The 22437-nt window shown below is 43.1% G+C and overlaps 1 protein-coding gene across 2 annotated transcripts; it reads left to right on the forward strand.

Moving 5' to 3' along the window:
• Positions 1-6218: 6218 nt before the first annotated feature.
• LOC139421355 (BAR/IMD domain-containing adapter protein 2-like) lies at positions 6219-22426 on the forward strand. Of its 2 annotated transcripts, XM_071172148.1 has the most exons (15): positions 6219-6806; positions 10398-10527; positions 10715-10790; positions 11014-11100; positions 14654-14715; positions 14805-14876; positions 15018-15155; positions 16805-16957; positions 17043-17219; positions 17433-18087; positions 18204-18408; positions 18565-18630; positions 19211-19466; positions 19555-19595; positions 19739-22426. In XM_071172148.1, exons 2-15 carry the CDS (start codon positions 10480-10482, stop codon positions 19809-19811), a joined length of 2109 nt encoding a protein of 702 aa, XP_071028249.1. In that variant the 5' UTR covers positions 6219-6806; positions 10398-10479; the 3' UTR covers positions 19812-22426. The 2 variants fall into 2 exon arrangements, with proteins under 2 accessions (XP_071028249.1, XP_071028258.1); XM_071172157.1 differs by lacking the exon at positions 6219-6806 and having other exon boundaries at positions 10396-10527; positions 16832-16957.
• The last annotated feature ends 11 nt before the right edge of the window (positions 22427-22437 follow it).

The raw sequence follows: 22437 nt of genomic DNA on the forward strand, positions 1-22437 counted from the left end.
TCAGCTGGAATGCTTTTCCAACAGTCTTGAAGGAGTTCCCACATATGCTGAGCACTTGTTGGCTGCTTTTCCTTCACTCTGCAGTCCAACTCATACCAAACCATCTCAATTGGGTTGAGGTTAGGTGATTGTGGAGGCCAGGTCATCTGATGCAGCACTTCATCACTTAACCAGCATGGCTACCACAGCATTCTGCAGCGATACGCCATCCCATCTGGTTTGGGCTTAGTGGGACTATCATTTGTTTTTCAACAGGACAGTGACCCAACACACCTCCAGGTTATGTAGGGCTATTTGACAAAGAAGGAGAGTTATGGAGTGCTGCATCAGATGACCTGGCCTCAGCATATGTGGGAGCTCCTTCAAGACTGCTAGAAAAGCATTCCAGGTGAAGCTTGTTGAGAGAATGCCAAGAGTGTGCAAAGCTGTCATCAAGGCAAAGGGTGGATATTTGAAGATTTTTTAAATTATGATTTGTTTAACACTTTTGGGGTTACTACATGATTCCATATGTGTTATTTCATAGTTTGATGTCTTCATTGTTTTTCTACAATGTATAAAATTGTAAAAACAAAGAAAAACCCTTTAATGAGTAGGTGTTCTAAAACTTTTGACCGGTAGTGTATAAAAACAAATATATATATACTGAACTCTTTGGCCTGAATGCCAAGCATCACGTCTGGAGGAAACCTGGCACCATCCCTACGGTGAAGCATGGTGGTGTCAGAATCATGCTGTGGGGATGTTTTACAGCGGCAGGGACTGGGAGACTAGTCCGGATCGAGGGAAAGATGAACGGAGCAATATAATAGATATATATATATATATATATATATATATATATATATATATATATATATATATATATATATTAGAGCAGGTTTTCATCAAGGATCTCTCTGTACTTTGCTCCATTCATCTTTCCCTTGATCCGGACTAGTCTCCCAGTCCCTGCCCCTGTAAAACATCCCCATGCTTCACCACCACCATGCTTCACCGTAGGGATGGTGCCAGGTTTCCTCCAGACGTGACGCTTGGCATTCAGGCCAAAGAGTTCAATCTTGGTTTCATCAGACCAGAGAATCTTGTTTCTCATGGTGTGAGAGTTCTTTATGTGCCTTTTGGCAAACTCCAAGCATGCTGTCATGTGGTTTTTATTGAGGAGTAGCTTCCGTCTGGCCACTCTACCACAAAGGCCTGATTGGTGGAGTGCTGCAGAGACGGTTGTCCTTCTGGAAGGTTCTCCCATCTCCACAGAGGAACTCTGGAGCTCTGTCAGAGTGACCATCAGGTTCTTGGTCACCAAGGCCCTTCTCACTCGATTGCTTAGTTTGGCCAGGCTACCAGCTCTAGGAAGAGTCTTGGTGGATCCAAACTTCTTCCATTTTAAGAATGATGGAGGCCACTGTGTTCTTGGGGATCTTCAATGCTGCAGACATTTTTTGGTACCCTTCCCCAGATCTGTGCCTCGACACAATCCTGTCTCGGAGCTCTACGGACAATTCCTTGGTTTTTGCTCTGACATGCACTGTCAACTGTGAGCCCTTATATAGGCAGGTGTGTGCCTTTCCAAATCATGTCCAATCAATTACATTTACCATAGATGGACTCCAATCAAGTTGTAGAAACATCTCCAGGATGATCAATGGAAACAGGATGCACCTGAGCTCAATTTTGAGTTTCATAGTAAAGGATCTGAATACTTATGTAAATAAGGAATTTCTGTTTTTTATTTTTTTGCTATGGGTATTGTGTGTAGATTGATGAGGGAATTTGTTTTATTAATATGTTTTAGAATAAGTCTGTAACGCAACAAAATGTGGAAAAGGTCAAGGGTTCTGAATACTTTCCAAATGCACTGTAGTTAAATACGAGAGTCTATACACTCAACTAGCACCCTGGCCATGTTAAACTCTTGGCCTTCAACTAATATCTTGTGGACAGACTAAACATAAACTGTGCATCTGACCAAATTACGCAAGATTTTAGCTCTGGGTTAACCGAGATTAGTCTTCAACAAGTAAACATTTATTAGAGTTCTAACTGATGATGATGTTGACGTCCTGACTGCCCCGACTGTTGTCATTCACTGGAATACATAATAGGGTAGAATTGAACTATAATGATAATTAATCATAGAATTGGAGAGGTGCTTAATTCAAACTGAATTCACATTTCACATATCCAATAGAGACCCAGGTTGATTTGTATCTAATAATTACAGAGTTTGATCCACATGAAAGTAGAATTCTGTAGATGCCTTACTATATAAGATGCCATCTGGTCAGGCCAGCTGGCGTTGAGACACCGTGCCAGCGCTCACACTTAATCATTTCCCATTTGATCAGATTAGGCAGATTGAAGCAGAATCCCTCTCTGAGAGGTGGTGAACAACCTGGTTAGCTTGTATTATCCTCCAACACATGGCACACTCAGGGTGACTGTTCAGGAAATACCTCACACTCTGCACTGTCACAGACAGACAAAGACATACACAGACACACACACACTGCACTGTTACACAGACACACACGACATTGCACTGTAAACAGGCACACACGACACTGCACTGTCACAGAGGACTGTAACCGAAAAAGAGAGAGACACACACACACCTATAAGCACATGATATCATTTCTGCCATAGAACATCATGAGAATTCTGGAACACCATGAGAATTCTGCCATAGAACATCATGAGAATTCTGAAACACCATGACAATTCTGCCAAAGAACATCATGAGAATTCTTGAACACCATGAGAATTCGGCCATAGAACATCATGAGAATTCTGGAACACCATGACAATTCTGCCAAAGAACATCATGAGAATTCTGGAACACCATGACAATTCTGCCATAGAACATCATGAGAATTCTTGAACACCATGAGAATTCGGCCATAGAACATCATGAGAATTATGGAACACCATGACAATTCTGCCATAGAACATCATGAGAATTCTGGAACACCATGACAATTCTGCCATAAAATATCCCTGGTGGAATTCTGTCATAGAACTTCGTACATATAACCCAACGAGTCAGTCCCAGTGTGAAGCGATAAGTCACTCTGATCTCCTTACATAATAAGAGATGAATACCTGGTTACATACTTACAGATACTCAATGTCAACAAAACAAAGGAGATGATTGTGGACTGCAGGAAACAGCAGACGGAGCACCCCCCTATCCACATCGACGGGACAGTAGTGGAGAAGGTGGAAAGTTTTAAGTTCCTCAGCGTACACATCACAGACAAACTGAAATAGTCCACCCACACAGACAGTGTGGTGAAGAAGACGCAACAGCGCCTCTTCAACCTCAGGAGGCTGAAGAAATTTGTCTTGTCACCAAAAACATTCACAAACTTTTACAGATGCACAACCCGAGAGCATCCTGTCGGGCTGTATCACCGCCTGGTACGGCAACTGCTCCGCCCACAACCGCAAGGCTCTCCAGAGGATAGTGAGGTCTGCACAACGCATCACCGGGGGCAAACTACCTGACCTCCAGGACACCTACACCACCCGATGTCACAGGAAGGCCAAAAAGATCATCAAGGACAACAACCACCCGAGCCACTGCCTGTTCACCCCGCTATCATCCAGAAGGCGAGGTCAGTACAGGTGCATCAAGGCCATCAGACTGTTAAACAGCCATCACTAACATTGAGTGGCTGCGGTCAACATACTGACTCAAATCTCTAGCCACTTTAATAATTAAAAATTGGATGTAATAAATGTATCACTAGTCACTTTAAACAATGCCACTTTATATAATATTTACATACCCTACATTACTCACCTCATATGTATATACTGTACTCTATACCATCTACTGCATCTTGACAAATTCACAATCTGAGGCCTGTGTGGTATTTATAGTGTCTGAGGTGCTACATTTGGCCCTGTGTTTGTTTTGGTCTTCTTTACCCTCCACCTTATAATAACAGACTGTTAGATCATGTCCTTCGATACAACTCTCACCCCGGGTCAGACATACTGGTGATTGTGTGATATAATGAGTATTTAGTATTTTTTATTAGGATCACCTGCTAAAGCAGCAGCTACTCTTCCTGGGGTCCACACAAAACATGAAACATGACATAATACAGAACATTAATAGACAAGAACACCTCAAGGATAGAAGTACCACTGCTACAACTTCTTCTCTAAGCCTGCCCTGGTATCTGATCTCACAGCACCAGTGTTTTGTAAACACCAGAGAGAATCTCACAACATCAGGAAGTTAAAGGATACGATAACAGCAACCATCGCTGTCCATGTGCCATGTGTCCATGTGCCTTCAGCAGTCTGACGCCAATATTATCAACAAATAGGAACGTTGAGTCTAACATTTTAGTTGAAGATACTCAACAGCACCGACAGACACTGGCAGGATCATGTGTTTACCATCTGTGTCCTTGGTCCTTCTGTCTGACGTCAACATTATACATAATCATGTGATGCCTTGCTGCTGTTGAATGTAAACACAACATACCGTAAGAAACCCAGAATGGAAATGCAATAATCATGTGGAGTCCCCCCCCCCCCCCGCTTTGGTTTGAACATTGACCCCACCCTCTAAATGTGGCTTTATAATAATTGACTGTTTGATCCAAGATACCTGAGTTTGGCCTTAGGTGCACATTTGACCCACTGGGACATTGTCCAGGAAAACAGCTCTAGGTGACCCACATCTAGCGCCACACATGGTAGACTTCCTTCAAGTTCCAAGAAAGAAGTCAGCCTCAGTAGAACGTGACACTGATGCAGCGGATGTGTGCGATCAGGATGTGACCGAGAGAGGGACAGAGGGCGCCTTAATAATTACAAGCTAGTAAGAGCTAGATAGAGAGAGAGACATACTCAGACCCACAAAGAATTCAAAAGCAAATCCAATTTTGATAAACTCCCATATCTATTGAGTGAAATACCACAGTCTGCCATCACAGCAGCGAGATTTGTGACCTGTTGCCACAAGAAAAGGGCAACCAATGAAGAACAAACACCATTGTAAATACAACCCATATTTATGTTTATTTATTTTCCCTTTTGTACTTTAACTATTTGCACATCTTTACAACACTGTACTGTACATAGCCATAATAGGACATTTGAAATGTCTCTATTCCTTTGGAACCTTTGTGAGTGTAATATTTACTGTTCGTTTTATATAGTTTATTTCACTTTTGTTTATTATCTATTTCACCTGCTTTGGTAATGTAAACATATGTTTCCCATGCCAATAAAGCCCTTTGAACTGAATTGAATAAGAAATAGACAGAGGTAGAAAGAGCAAGAAAAGGACAGAGAGAGAGAGAGACTGTGAGGGACCTCGAGAGAAAGAGAGATCTAGATGAGTTATTCTGGTGTTTATTAGGCCAGTAGTGCTGCCGTTTGTCAATATGTTGTGCGTCAATCAGTCTTAAAGTAGGCCTGAGGAAGTGAACAGAGACAAACCGCTTTACAGCTCAGATACAAGGTGCCAGGGCACCGGCTCACGAGACCAATCAACCACCTATACTAGCAGGCCAACACCTCCATAGAGCTAGACCCAATGACACAGAACCACCCAGTTTCACATCAATTCCCACTGTAGTTACCAAAGGGACCAATTCATCAGCAGCTTCTGTTCTGCTTGTTGCACTGCACTGATTATCGTCACACAACTGCCATCTGTTGGTCAGTGGTTACTACTACAACCCAATTAAACTGACCCAAAACTATATGTTTAACCCTAGCCTCAACCACAACCCTAACACTAACCCTAATCCTAACCCATTTTGGTATAACCATAACCCTAATCTTGGCATAATGATTCACTTTTTTTCTGGATTGGATTTCACTCAAGAAATTACCTCCTGAGGGCAGCACAGGGAAATGGGATCCCTCCCCTAGCCTTGCGTAACCCTAACTCTAACCATAATCTTGGCATAACCCTAACACTAACCTTTGCTTTCGACCGATCTTCAACCCTGGCTCAACCCCTTGACATACCAAATAGATGAATCACCTGAGAAGTATTACATGTTTTTGTAAAAACATTTTTTACATTTTATAACGTTTTAGCCAAATATTTTTTACTCCTATTGATTTATCACTCTCACCCAAAAACATGTTTAAAGTAATAGGCTATAGGCAACATATTTAATATTATGTGAATAATAAACCAAAGGGCTACTGCCCACTTAAGAGAATGAATGGAGGGAATGTGAGAAGGGGGTGGCGGATGTAGGCCAATGATACGTGACTTCGGGGTCTGCCATCCTTGCTTTAAAAAGTTTCTAGTCATTATTCTCTCTACCGCTATTCATCCCGGGTCCCGTTTGCTCATTGTTATTCTGCCCGAGTGAGTGAATGAGAGAGGGAGAAAGAGAGGGATAGTGAGCGAGAGGGTGAACGGGAGTGAGGACATTGTGAGACAAAAGGAGAGTGGTAAAGAGAGACAGAGAACGGAAGAGACCTGAGGTTTCTAACGGTAGGGAGTTTGATGCAGCGGTCGGGGTTTATTCGCGGTGAATGTTCTGTCGGGGGTGGTGCGTGAAGGCATGTTGCTAATCGGCTCAACAGTGAGTAGAGGTACAGAACCGCACCAAAAGTCTGACGCCGATTTGTGTGAGTAATAATAAAAAAAGGGAGAGAGAGAGCGAAGGCGGGGGGAGATTGAGATTTAGTGCACTGCTGGGTGAAACAACCCCCACTAACGAAGGGGAAAGCAATAGAAGAAAAGGAAAAAAAGACAAAAGGCAAACGGCGTTTCGGTCATCTGTTTTTTTTTTCTCCCAACAATGAGCTCAGAAAAGGTACAATTCCACTTTGTATCAACTATTTTGCTGCTTATCTAACTTTGAATGAATTGCGCTGAGTTTTATATGTCGGCCTAGAGATCAACAGGTGTTGCTGAATTAAGGCTATAGACTGGTGATACTGATTTGCTGAGAGAGTAATGTCTCTCATTTCGTCCTTTTTCACATCTCGATAATTCGTTTAACTTGGTTTAGAGAAGATGTTTCGTATTTTAGTTATGTATGCCAATAAGAGTCGAAGTGATAAACACAACCTCAAATCCTCCAATCTGTTTATAACGTTCCTGTTTCACAGACATTTGTTTATGATATTTTTCACCTATGATGTTACATCTCTGTCACACTTGTAATTGTTGCCAAAACCAGTGTAATCACTTAAACTCCTGCAGAGCTTGTCAACAGTTTTCAGTTGTTGACGTTATGTAGGCCTAGTAGCTGTTTCTGAAACATCTTTGGCAACAAAATGTAAAAATTGTATTTCAATACCTATATTACAAAAGCCATTTTAGTACATTGATTATAGTTTTGCTGTGTAATTCTATATTTGGCTATGTTGTCATTGCGCATGAAAATTGGTTCCCAATTGACCAACCTGGTTTGAATAACAAGAAATTAATTAACCACTTAAATTGGACCTTGAGAATGTGCCTCAATCTGCAGATTAACGGTCAGTTTACCAAACCCCAATCTTAACCATCAGGACATAACAAGCATAACTGATTGTAGATCAGCTCTCATGGGGAACCAGAGGTAGTGTGTTGAGTTGGCTAGAAAGAAGTCCTGGGTTTTTAATTTAACCTTTATTTAACTAGGCAAGTCAGTTAATAAGAACAAATTCTTATTTACAATGACGGCCTACCAGGGAACAATAGGTTAATAACTGCCTTGTTCAGGGGCAGAAAGACCGATTTTTACCTTGTCAGCTCAGGATTCGATCCTGCAACACTTTCAGTTACTGGCCCAATGCTCTAACCACTAGGCTACCTGACACCCCAAAAAATGTGTTTCTGCCCGGTCAACAATAGGATATTGATCAAGGAAATTCTTCATTGGATTTCTTTAGATATTGATAACAGTTCTTTGTGCACTTCTGCTTACCCAATTAGTCTTACTCCAGTCTAATTTCCCCCCCACACACCTGATTTACTTACCAAAAGGCACATCTCAATAGGTGGTCCAGGTATAACATGACACAAGTGGGGTGTGGGCCTTTCCTCTTTGGTTCACTATTGCTCCTCAAACAAGGGGGGAGGCCAATGACATCACATCAGACCAACCCTTACAGGAAAAACCACATGAATTTCACGTGATCACATGTGAATTGGGAAGTTAATGCGATAACGTGTGACAACATGGAAAGCAATATGTGATAACATGAAACTATACATGTGAAAACGTGATCACATGTGAATTGGGAAGTTAATGCGATAACGTGTGACAACATGGAAAGCAGTATGTGATAACATACATGTGAAAACGTGATCACATTTGAAGTGTTCCAAAAACACATTTTCACATGATTTCATATGTGAAATTTCACTTGAAATCAAGATTTTAGACGTGTTTTTTTCTGTAAGGGTAATAACTCCTTGACGTTTGCAGTTGTGTCTAAAAAAAACACTATTTTGCTCCCCTCAAGTGTATGTACATTACTGTATTTATACTTGGGATATTCAACAGGAAAACGTCAAATTGCTAGAGGACGCCTTTAACAAGCTCAGAGCCTCCTTGAACATAGGTAACAATGCAAAAAGTCCACAGGAGGTCAGTTGTACTGTACAGGGCTGTAACCCATACATCTGTGGAATCAAATGATGTCGTCAGGTCTATTCAACAGCAGCCTGACCGGTCAGTGTTACCCAACACATGTCTGTCTGCCCAATGACCATCCACTGACATCAACAAGTGAGCCAATGCATGACATGCTGCAGAATGCCACACACACAGGATGTTGTCTGAAAGGAGCATGTGTGAGCCTTAGTGTAGAGTGAGGTCAGATGTGTGTGTGTTGTCCCACACGAGGACCACCGTGGTGTAACACTAGAGAGAAGAGGCTTGTGTGACAGCCACTGTACATTCATCATGGCTAGAGTACTGTAGGTTTACAGAATAGAACTTGAATGACTAGAATTATTTCTGAGACGTTCTATAATACCGTATCAGAACTATGTCTATTCTGCCCACTCTATTTCCACCAACCCATGTAATGAAGTATTGCCTAAAGTGGTCTATATTACCAATCTTCTGATTGTGTCATGTAATAAGTTAGGCATTATAGTGGAACCATTTGAATGGCCTGTTACTCAGTGTGCTGTCGCTTGCAAGTAAGCATTTCACTGTACCGTTTAAACGTGCTGTATCCTGTGCATGTGACATACTTTGATTTGATTGGATTATATGTTAGATTAAGAAATGCTGTTTTTTCCAGTAGGTCTGCAGTGGTGGAGCACACCATGTATTATACAGGGATACCCTGGTCTGGTATATTTTGCTTAGGTCATGTGATCTGTGATACATCTGGACGTCTGTTATTACTTCTGTGTCTGAGTTATGAAGTAAAAAAAAACATTATTACCAAAACGTGTCTTAAAACAGCAGTCAGACCCTCCTTTGATTCCAGGCTATGAGGTTGTATTTCCTGCTTCCATAAGGATGTGAATAACACAACACTTCTTAACTTTTGCGATTGAGTCCACCAATTACTTTATCACTACCCTACATTAGGGCAACCCAAATGTTTCTGCTATCAGTTTGTTTCAGACCATTCATAACCCCTCAGATAAGAACAATGGACTTTTCCAACACCAGGCACAAGTGTCATGGCACTGAATCAACATTGGACCACAGAGAGAGAACCGTTGCTGAACTGACCAAGCTGTTCGGTGACAGAATTCCCCCCTGGATTAAATGGCTAAAGTCACGCTCAACTCAGTTTTCCCCTTACTTCCTTTGTTATCCTACAGAGATTACATGAAAAATGTTGACCCATATCGGATAATGGAGCAGGACATAAAGTCAACATTTCCAGTCGTTAGCTCTGGAAGGTCACCCTCTTGATGAGGAGCAGCCGGGGTTCCCAAAGACTGGCTCCGGACCTACTGGTGGGCTGTGGTTTATTCCTCTTGGGTTACGGCATAGGACTGCTAGAAGTCTTGGGAATAGACTTTACAGCACAGCACAAGCATGTTGGGTGGTAGTGTAGGGATAAGCTGTCTGGTCAGTGCCTCCTGTATGGATCATAGACCACTGATGAAACCCTCCATCTCACTCTGTATGGGTGAGTGTGATTTGCCAGGTCACCTCCAAACACCTCGGCCTGAATACCTCTCTTGGGTGTCTGGTTAGACCTCTCATAGAAGTTCTTTATACTTGAATTAATTGTACATTTCGGTCATTTAACAGACACTCTTAACCCTAATTGTTCCTGTATGTTCCTATGGATAAGTGCCTTGCTCAAGGGCACATCAACAGATTCTTCACCTAGTCTGTTCTGGGATTTGAACCAGTTGTGTGTTGGTTGCTGACCCAACACTCTTAACCGCTAGGCTACCTGCCAACACTTGTTTTTCTCCATCTTTGTGTTTCCAGGGGACTTCAGTCTGCTGTTGTAAAGCCTAATACCCTCAGATACAGGGGAGGAGACTACAATACATAAACATTCTGAAACACCATGTCTCATTCAGACGAGGTCAACAAGATGACAGAAAACGTGTATAAGGTACAGTGTGTGTAGGTTTGTTGCCTCCAAGAGCAATGAATTAGTCTGTAGATGTAGTCAGGCGAGTGCTCTACATAACACTTTTGTTGAAACTCAGTCTGCTAGCAGCAATGATCACAGACTGTGACTAAGTGGTAAGTTGAAGAGGAGACATGAATATTGTCTCTTGTTGTCATGTGTTTTGTAGGGGATTCTGGACCAGTTCAACCCCAGTCTGAAGAACTTTGTGACCATGGGGAAACACTATGAGAAAGCCCTGACAGGTGAGAGAGAGTGGTGTGCACACAGTATACTGTATAATGTGTGGTATAGCATATCTAGTGGCGTTGGGTGGGCAAGTTGGTAGGCCATGTTTGTTTGGACATTTTAATGATGGCTCTCTGGTTTCTGGCATAGAAGCTGCATTCCACCCAGGCCCAATCCTAAAGCCCATTTAGAGGGTCTTTGTTACATGGTGCCCCTCACTGAAAGGTGTTTTCCTCTCAGGAGTGACGGTAGCAGCCAAGGGATACTTCGATGGTCTGGTCAAACTGGGAGAACTGGCCAGCGACAGCCAAGGGTCCAAAGAACTGGGTGAGTGACTGGGTGGGTGACTGGGTGGGTGACTGGGTGAGTGACTGGGTGGGTGACTGGGTGGGTGAGAGAGACAGGTGGGTGGGGTGAGAAACACTAAGGGACTATGGGAGAAGAAGCGAGCTAGAGAGTGGAGGAACAAGAGAAAGTAGGGAGTGAGGGAGGGAGCTGAGAGTGAGAGCGAGCGTGAGGGAACTGAGGGAGAGGGAGAGAGTGGGGTGATTGTTGAGAGATTAACAACACCACATGATCTCATTGTAATGCTGCAAACAGTCGGGAGGGAGGGAGGAAGAGATGCCAGACACCACAAACGACTGTGCTGTGGGAGAGACACACACAGCCTTTACCACATTGGCAGATTCACAGCTGACATCATAGGCTGAGAAGTTGAGAGATACAATCATTCAGTCAGTGAACAGCTACAGGTGAGATAAGATACTACTTTATTGATCCGACACCTCAGACACAATATTGCACATACAGACAACGTGAAGTCACAACAAGTGTTTTTTTCCCAGCCCTTTTATCCCGCTCTGTATCCCTGTGTTGATGACGTATTCTCTGTATCCCTGTGTTGATGACGTATTCTCTGTATCCCTGTGTTGATGACGTATTCTCTGTATCCTGTGTTGATGACGTATTCTCTGTATCCCTGTGTTGATAACGTATTCTCTGTATCCTGTGTTGATGACGTGTTCTCTGTATCCTGTGTTGATGACGTGTTCTCTGTATCCTGTGTTGATGACGTGTTCTCTGTATCCTGTGTTGATGACGTGTTCTCTGTATCCTGTGTTGATGACGTATTCTCTGTATCCCTGTGTTGATGACGTATTCTCTGTATCCTGTGTTGATAACGTATTCTCTGTATCCTGTGTTGATGACGTATCCTCTGTATCCTGTGTTGATGACGTATTCTCTGTATCCTGTGTTGATGACGTATTCTCTGTATCCCTGTGTTGATGACGTATTCTCTGTATCCTGTGTTGATGACGTATTCTCTGTATCCTGTGTTGATGACGTATTCTCTGTATCCCTGTGTTGATGACGTGTTCTCTGTATCCCTGTGTTGATGACTTATTCTCTGTATCCTGTGTTGATGACGTATTCTCTGTATCCCTGTGTTGATGACGTGTTCTCTGTATCCCTGTGTTGATGACGTGTTCTCTGTATCCTGTGTTGATGACGTATTCTCTGTATCCCTGTGTTGATGACGTATCCTGTGTTGATGATGTATTCTCTGTATTCCTGTGTTGATGACGTATCCTGTGTTGATAACGTATTCTCTGTATCCCTGTGTTGATAACGTATTCTCTGTATCCCTGTGTTGATGACGTATTCTCTGTATCCTGTGTTGATGACGTATTCTCTGTATCCTGTGTTGATGACGTGTTCTCTGTATCCCTGTGTTGATGACGTGTTCTCTGTATCCCTGTGTTGATGACTTATTCTCTGTATCCTGTGTTGATGACGTATTCTCTGTATCCCTGTGTTGATGACGTGTTCTCTGTATCCCTGTGTTGATGACGTGTTCTCTGTATCCTGTGTTGATGACGTATTCTCTGTATCCCTGTGTTGATGACGTATCCTGTGTTGATGATGTATTCTCTGTATTCCTGTGTTGATGACGTATCCTGTGTTGATAACGTATTCTCTGTATCCCTGTGTTGATAACGTATTCTCTGTATCCCTGTGTTGATGACGTATTCTCTGTATCCTGTGTTGATGACTTATTCTCTGTATCCTGTGTTGATGACGTATTCTCTGTATCCCTGTGTTGATGACGTGTTCTCTGTATCCTGTGTTGATGACGTGTTCTCTGTATCCTGTGTTGATGACGTATTCTCTGTATCCCTGTGTTGATGACGTATCCTGTGTTGATGATGTATTCTCTGTATTCCTGTGTTGATGACGTATCCTGTGTTGATGATGTATTCTCTGTATCCCTGTGTTGATGATGTATTCTCTGTATTCCTGTGTTGATGACGTATCCTGTGTTGATAACGTATTCTCTGTATCCCTGTGTTGATAACGTATTCTCTGTATCCCTGTGTTGATGACGTATTCTCTGTATCCTGTGTTGATGACGTATTCTCTGTATCCCTGTGTTGATGACGTATTCTCTGTATCCTGTGTTGATGACGTATTCTCTGTATCCCTGTGTTGATGACGTATCCTCTGTATCCTGTGTTGATGACGTATTCTCTGTATCCTGTGTTGATGACGTATTCTCTGTATCCTGTGTTGATGACGTATTCTCTGTATCCTGTGTTGATGACGTATTCTCTGTATCCTGTGTTGATGACGTATTCTCTGTATCCTGTGTTGATGACGTATTCTCTGTATCCCTGTGTTGATGACGTGTTCTCTGTATCCCTGTGTTGATGACTTATTCTCTGTATCCTGTGTTGATGACGTATTCTCTGTATCCCTGTGTTGATGACGTGTTCTCTGTATCCCTGTGTTGATGACGTGTTCTCTGTATCCTGTGTTGATGACGTATTCTCTGTATCCCTGTGTTGATGACGTATCCTGTGTTGATGATGTATTCTCTGTATTCCTGTGTTGATGACGTATCCTGTGTTGATAACGTATTCTCTGTATCCCTGTGTTGATAACGTATTCTCTGTATCCCTGTGTTGATGACGTATTCTCTGTATCCTGTGTTGATGACTTATTCTCTGTATCCTGTGTTGATGACGTATTCTCTGTATCCCTGTGTTGATGACGTGTTCTCTGTATCCTGTGTTGATGACGTGTTCTCTGTATCCTGTGTTGATGACGTATTCTCTGTATCCCTGTGTTGATGACGTATCCTGTGTTGATGATGTATTCTCTGTATTCCTGTGTTGATGACGTATCCTGTGTTGATGATGTATTCTCTGTATCCCTGTGTTGATGATGTATTCTCTGTATTCCTGTGTTGATGACGTATCCTGTGTTGATAACGTATTCTCTGTATCCCTGTGTTGATAACGTATTCTCTGTATCCCTGTGTTGATGACGTATTCTCTGTATCCTGTGTTGATGACGTATTCTCTGTATCCCTGTGTTGATGACGTATTCTCTGTATCCTGTGTTGATGACGTATTCTCTGTATCCCTGTGTTGATGACGTATCCTCTGTATCCTGTGTTGATGACGTATTCTCTGTATCCTGTGTTGATGACGTATTCTCTGTATCCTGTGTTGATGACGTATTCTCTGTATCCCTGTGTTGATGACGTATTCTCTGTATCCCTGTGTTGATGACGTATTCTCTGTATCCCTGTGTTGATGACGTATTCTCTGTATCCCTGTGTTGATGACGTATTCTCTGTATCCTGTGTTGATGCCGTATCCCTGTGTTGATGATGTATTCTCTGTATCCTGTGTTGATGACGTATTCTCTGTATCCCTGTGTTGATGACGTATTCTCTGTATCCTGTGTTGATAACGTATTCTCTGTATCCTGTGTTGATAACGTATTCTCTGTATCCCTGTGTTGATGACGTATTCTCTGTATCCTGTGTTGATGACGTATTCTATGTATCCCTGTGTCTTCTTGGGGATTCCAGGAGACACGTTATTCCAGATGGCCGAGGTGCACAGGCAGATTCAGGTTCAACTGGAGGACGTGGTGAGTGTTTACCGTGTGTGTGTGTGTGTGGTGATATGATTGTTAACTATTGTGATGCTGTATGAATGATGGTGGAATATGATCTACAGTTGAAGCTGTTCCATTCTGAGCTGCTGTCCCAGTTGGAGCAAAAGCTGGAGTTGGACATTAAATATCTTACCGTGAGTTTATCTATGCATTTTACGTTAACATATTTCCTTCTCTCTACAGCACAACCACTTTTCTGACTAACTATTTTTCTATCTGTTGCTCTGTCTCTCTCTCAATCGGGTGTTCTCGCTCCCGTTCTCTCTCGATCTCAGGCCACGTTGAAGAAATATCAGAGTGAGCGCAAGTCGAAGTCGGAATCTATCGAGTGCTGCCAATCACAGCTCAAGAAGCTGCGCAGGAAGAGCCAGGGCAGTCGCCACCCCAACAAGTATGGAGATAGGGAGATGCAGGTAACTAGCATCCAACAACACCATTTTGTGTCAGTAGTGCTTTGAGTGTAAGGTTTCAACGATGCCATTTGTGTATTTTTGAAACACTTACAATTGTGTTTTGACACTTGAGATTTGTGTGGGATTTTCTTGGAAACACCACCAGACTAAATCATCTTACTCAGCATTACAAGGCACAGTTAAGTGTTTGTGTGTGTGTGTATGTACCGTCTGTGTGCGGAAGTATGGATGAGATTAAACAGCAATTTGGCTCAGCTGATTTGGAAGAGAAAGAGGAGAAATCTTTGGAATGAGAAAACAGGAAATAAGAAGGGGTGGACAATGGAAGAAAAGGTTAAGGAAGGTGAGGGATAATATTTTGTGATTAGGATTTAGTTTATCGCTGCTCAGCAGACAGGATATGATGTCACTTCTTCCTTTTGGTCCCTCCGATGAGCCTCTCTCCCTACAGTGTATTCTAAAGGTCACATATCTCCTACTCCTCTGCCTCTGTTCAAATCTAATTTATTTATATAGCCCTTCGTACATCAGCTGATATCTCAAAGTGCTGTACAGAAACCCAGCCTAAAACACCAAACAGCAAGCAATGCAGGTGTAGAAGCACGATGGCTAGGAAAAACTCCCTAGAAAGGTCAAAACCTAGGAAGAAACCTAGAGAGGAACCAGGCTATGAGGGGTGGCCAGTCCTCTTCTGGCTGTGCCGGGTGGAGATTATAACAGAACATGGCCAAGATGTTCAAATGTTCATAAATGACCAGCATGGTCAAATAATAATAATCACAGTAGTTGTCGAGGGTGCAGCAAGTCAGCACCTCAGGAGTAAATGTCAGTTGGCTTTTCATAGCCGATCATTAAGAGTATCTCTACCACTCCTGCTGTCTCTAGAGAGTTGAAAACAGAAGGTCTGGGACAGGTAGCATGTCCGGTGAACAGGTCAGGATTCCATAGCCGCAGGCAGAACAGTTGAAACTGGAGCAGCAGCATGGCCAGGTGGACTGGGGACAGCAAGGAGTCATCATGCCAGGTAGTCCTGAGGCATGGTCCTAGGGCTCAGGTCCTCCTCCGAGAGAAAGAAAGAGAGAATTAGAGAGAGCATACTTAAATCCACACAGGACACCGGATAAGACAGGAGAAGTACTCCAGATATAACCAACTGACCCTAGCCCCCCGACACAAACTACTGCAGCATAAATACTGGAGGCTGAGATAGGAGGGGTCAGGAGACACTGTGGCCCCATCCGATGATACCCCCGGACAGGGCCAAACAGGAAGGATATAACCCCACCCACTTTGCCAAAGCACAGCCCCCACACCACTAGAGGGATATCTTCAATCACCAACTTACCATCATGAGACAAGGCCGAGTATAGCCCACAAAGATCTCCGCCACAGCACAACCCAAGGGGGGGCGCCAACCCAGACAGGAAGATCACGTCAGTGACTCAACCCACTCAAGTGACGCACCCCTCCTAGGGACGGCATGGAAGAGCACCAGTAACTCAGCCCCTGTAAGAGGGTTAGAGGCAGAGAATCCCAGTGGAGAGAGGGGAACCGGCCAAGCAGAGATGGCAAGGGCGGTTCGTTGCTCCAGAGCCTTTCTCTGTTATGCTGCATTTGTTTTTATGTGTGTGTTTACTAACCTCTGTCAGTATGTGGAGCTAATGAGTCGTCGTCAGGCTGAGCTGGACACGCTGGTTGCTGTGGGTTACCGCTCGGCGCTGACGGAGGAGAGGAGACGATACTGCTTCCTTGTGGACCGCCAGTGTTCAGTCACCAAGCTGCTCATCAACTACCACTGCAAGGTACACACACACACACACACACACACTCACGGTCCCTGACCCCCATCCAACTGCCAACCTGCCTCTCCTTCCTCCCTGTGTCCAGGTGAGAGAGCTCCTGTCACAGAAGCTGTCCTCATGGCAACAGTCATGCTCCCAGCCAACCAGACTACCTGAACGGGCGCTCAACCTGCTGCGTCACACCGCCCCTCAGGGCTCTGGGGCATCTGGGATAGCTGAGCTCCTCCGACATGCCAAGCTGGGCGCTGCACAGCCAGAACAGGTGAGGGCAAGGGGTTTCAGTTCATTAGTAGGAATTCACAGACAAATGTCTGAATTACATGTACTTCAGAAGATAAAGTGAAGTTATTATAAGATTAGGGTATTCTGTTATTTAGACAGCATTCAGATGGTTTTCAGTCATTTAGCAAAATTCCATTGTTTCTTCTCATCTCTCTGTCTTATCTCTCTCTCTCTTACCATTTCTCTCTTTCAGAGGCTGTCAGTACAGGAGGTGCCTCCCTTGTTGAATGGTGGCTCCAAGCAGCAGAGACCCATCCCCTCTTCTTCCCAGAGTGACATCCCCCCTCCCCAACATTCCCCCGGACCCCAGACCTTCCGCTCCCTCGCTGCCACTGGAGGGGCTATTGGAGGGAGTGGGGCAGGCTCCCCTCAGCAGATCAGCACGCCTATTAGTGTCTCAGCTAGCCCCAATGCTAACAACAACACAAGTGCTAATGCTATCACTACTGCTAACACTCCCATCACTTCATCCACCTCCTCCACGGTTGGCTCCAGCCAAGCCCAGCAGACCTCTCTTCTCCTGGCCACCAGCACCTCCAGCCTTTCTCCTAGTCTGATCCCCTCCACTGTGCTTTCTCTCAGCCAGGGCTCCCCATCCTACTCCTCCCTACAGGGCCTGGCCCTGCCGTTGTCCCTCAGTGCCCCTCACAGTCCTCCACTACCCCACAGTGCACCTCTTTCCAGAGCCATAACCCCCTCGCTGCATCACCAGGGAGTGCTAGGAGGAGGGAACACACCATTGCGGTCCCATAATCCCATGCTGATGAAGGCAGCAGAGATGTATGGAACGTCTACACTGCCGTTGCCAAGGAAACCAGTCAGCGAGGCCCGGGTGGGAGGGTTTATGGGTAGGTTTTGATACCCCCCTTCACTTATTTGCCATCTTGTCCATTTCTTTCCCAATGTGATGTCTATTTAATTAATTTCACATTCCCTCTCTCCTCTGTCCCTCTCTATCTTTCAGGTTCCACTCTGCCCAGAGACCGAGTTCTCCCTCTCTCCAGCCCGTCTCGTGTGGAAGCCATATTTGCCCACGCTCCTGGGGGTTCAGAGGGCAGTGGAGTGGGCGGGGCCTGCTTACTTCACTTCCTGCCAGGCGACGCTCTCAGCCTCCTCATCTCTGAGCCCAGAGACGGGTGGCACTATGGTCAGAACGAACGGACGGGACGGTAAGAGTTAGAACCCACCATTCAGCTGTACAAAATCCTACAATTCTTCAAACACCAACTGAGGACTGTTCTGAAATTACATATTCAGGCAATCCATGGGTTTTCTAGGTTATATACAGATAATACCAAAACAATTCCCCCCTCTCTCCCTTACAGGAAAGGCTGGTTCCCTTTCTCCTACACTCAACCCTACCCCAACACCTTGGATCCCCTCGACAGCAGGTCCGTCACCATAGAAACAAGAAACTGTTATGATATTGTCATTTCATTCCTCAAAATGTTATTGTCTTAAATGGAAGTTAACTTGTAGGGTTATGATTAAATCTTGACACTAACTCTAGAAATCCTTCCGCTATGCTCTCCACCCTTCCCTGTATTGACTGATCTAACAGCCTAGCTGCAGCGTTGTCAACAACATTGTCTGTCAGTACGATGTCTACAAACTGGCAGTGATGACTTTGGCTTATTCACAGGAAGCTGAGAGAGATCACTGACACTTTGACACACATATGCTGTTTTTTTCCTCTAAGTGTCATTGTCGTTTTGATGTGTCCATGCCAAGCAAAGAGACCGGGCCTTTAGAGAGGAATAAAAATTAATGACCATGATTCTTTCCATCTACCTAAGCTCCGTCCTAATCTTCTACCACCTCGTAGGTCCCCTTTGCTCTCCAAGATCAACAGTACAGTTGATGAGTTAGCATGACCACTTTCCTCCATTTATCCTCAGTCTGAAATGTCAGAACAATATGCCTGCGATTGTCATTAAGGATATTGAGTTGAGCAAGACACTTTCTCTCCAGCTCCCCGCTCCTCTCTAAGGTCAACAGTACCAGTACGGGTCAGTTAGACAAGCTGGTCTCCCCTGGCCTGCCTGCCCTGACCCCTGAGTCTGAGGAGGAGCGCTCGTTCCCCCCTCAGAGGGTCAGCACCTTCCGCCCGCGCCCATACAGCATGGCCGACTCCAACCAGGTCAGCCTGAGGCCGAAGGTCAGAGGTGAAGGGGTAGAGTGGGCAGGGCCCCCTGACCGACCGGCTCTGTCAATGCTGATGCAAGAGGTATAGATGGCTTATAATGACAGAATATAATGTAGATATGATATGTAATGGGTTAATAACACTAGGATCTTCTTCGCTTTTACTACAGCTCTCCTCAGACTTCGCCTCTCCTCCACCCTCCCCAACCTGGTAAATGCATTCATTATATTATTTATACAGTAGACATACTGCATTGCAGTAGTCACCAACCCTTGTCCACTTTAGATAGATGACTGTCGATAAACGTGTCTAAGCTCCTGTCATGCCTGATATGCACATTGTCTCCCTGGCAGGACCAACCCATTTGCCCATGTCCGGCTCAGAAAGACGGTGACCAACGATCGCTCTGCACCCATCATCGAATAGGACATGGTCTCCTTGAACAGGCATCCAATGGAGAGGTGTTAATAGGAAACATTCATGTGTTTTGAATTTGTTCTCAGAGTCCAGTAACTGTGTTGGTTGAGTTCTCAACTGTTTAGCCTTAAGAGAAAGCCTTAAGTAAACCTTTCTGTTCATGTTGGTTATTTACAAGTGCTGATTTAGATGTGTATTAATCAGGCCTAAGTCAAAATACAGACACTTATGTGGTGTTATTTTGAAGATAGAAGAATCAAAGCTGAAATTTGAGTGACAACCGTAATTGTTAAAGACCCTTTGGACAAAATGAGAACTTGAATAAAAATCTACCATAGTATTTGAGAATTATAGAGTAAAAAGATGTGTGAGTTGGAATTTGAAAAGCTCTGTGATGTTAGTAAAAACACAAACAGATGAGGGCCATTTTGTCGGAATGTCCAACATTAACATTTGAGCCCTGGGCATTACTGATAATTTTATAATGTTATTTTCATTTTACAACACTTTTCTAAAAGTAACCTTGGTAGAAGATGTTTTGTGTTTTTTTGTCTGTACCCTTTCAGGGACTGGTTCCTGGTAGCAGCCTGTAGTTGGGTAATAGTTTAGTGAATTATAGCATACTTTACTTGTACCATTAGGAATTGTCTTAAAGGACAGGCTCCTGTTTTATCAGTATTTTCATCAAGGAGGATTTTTGAGAAGAGAGTTGTGCAGAGATATGTGTGTATGATCCAGGAAAATCCAAACATGTTGAAGAATTGTCATAAAATGTTTTTCATTGTTGGGATTCAATAAGAGTATGTTTAAACACATTGTTAGCTAGGCAGATGTAGTTCCACGATAGATGCAGACCTACCAATCACGTTGTACAACTTAATTTACATGTTCTCTGTATGGAGATTTAAAGAAAAGTGTATTGATGTTGCTTACTGATGTCATCAGCACAATGCTGGGTAGGAATAAGTTTAAACACCAATATTTTTTTAATAATTTGTTTTAATGTGCGGTAGGATTTGTATAAGGAATTATATTTTTAAGATCAAGTGATCAATTTACAAAGGCAATTGATGTGATATGTTATACACAGAAATATGTTGCATTGCAAAGCTATTGCTGCTATGTGTAGATTGTATTGAACGTTTACCTTCAAGAGTCTCTGTTATCGACAAACTTATTAATAGAAGTAAGAAGGAGCAACCGTACAGATGTAGGATCTTTATTTGATCACTCTTTTGTTGGTGAGAATGTCCCTGCGTAGCAGGAAATGCAAACTTGTAGTGTATTTTAGTTTTAAAAAGGCTTCTAAAGTGTGTCTATCAACCCCTATAAAAATGTAGATTAATTTACATTTCTTGTTGCTGCAGGATTATTTTCCTGCAACTGGCTAAAATGAAGATCTTACATCTGTAACAATGCATCCCTGTGGGGTGAACTGTACTTCCATTTGTATTGGACAGGTAGAAGAGGAAAGAAACAGTGGAGGGTTTGGAGGAGGGGCTTTCCTGGACAGTAGGTTTGAGAAATTGGCATTGTGTTGAGGGATAAAAGTATAAGAAAAGAGATGGATTCAGCTCATTTGTTTTTACTAGTGTCTTCTCGATTGATTTAGAATTCGACTCCAACAGATTGTTCACATCTAGCAGATTTTAGCTGCACGTTTACCAATTGCAAACCGTACAGAACCTTATTTAAAGGGCGAAGACTGGTTGTGTTTATGAAGTCTAACTTTGAAAGTGTTGAGGAAAGTATTTGGAAAGTGGAACAGTGTGTGAGCAAGTGTCAATGGTAAACTAGATGTAGAAAGTAGTATATTTCTCTCACTTTCTCCATGTCTGGTGTCTCTCTAGTCTGTCATCTGGTATCTCGCTGGTGTCTCTGTCATCTAGAAAACTGTAGTTGAGAGATTTAGGGTGGAAATATGTGGCTGGGAAAATGGAGTTTCTCTTTATGATCTTTATTCTGATTTCCGGCCCTTACAGTGTATAGTTCCTTCTCTCCATGTTTCTGTATCGTATTAACTTGCATCTCTAACCTAGCCTGTGAAATGATTGACTTTCTTGCTATGGTAATTCTAACACACAATAAAAAACATTTCTGTTGATTTAAATACTGAGTATAGTGAAATCACATAGTTGAAGTTTACTTATGTTTGTACAAATTGCACACAAAAAAAAACGTTTTTGATCTTGTTTAACTTTGTTATTCCTTAACCTTGCACCTTTTCACCGTCCTAACCTTCTTCAAAATATGACCTTCCAATGTCAATCTAGCTATATGAGAATGGGATCCAGTTGTAAAAGGCAAAAGAAAGGTGATGCTGTGGTGACTATTCAGGATCTTATATTCAGGATGCCTCTGTTAGTAGGATTGTCTTAACTACGTGTTTAAGAACGAAACAATTGCCTCTGCCCCTACTTTTATTTCCGTCTTTTAATTTGTTTTGTTATATCATTATTTTGTTACTTCATCTGTAGCTTTTTTTTCTCTTTAAAACAGCATTGCCTTTCCGAGACACACAACAATCATGGTCACAGTATAAAACAAATACACACACATTCCTGATACCACTGTTATTGTATTTCTTTCAAATGAATACTTTAATAAACATGTTAATCATTATACCCAGTGTTCA

The sequence above is a fragment of the Oncorhynchus clarkii genome, chromosome 2, assembly GCF_045791955.1.
Source record: "Oncorhynchus clarkii lewisi isolate Uvic-CL-2024 chromosome 2, UVic_Ocla_1.0, whole genome shotgun sequence".
NCBI classification, from domain to species: Eukaryota; Metazoa; Chordata; class Actinopteri; order Salmoniformes; family Salmonidae; genus Oncorhynchus; species Oncorhynchus clarkii.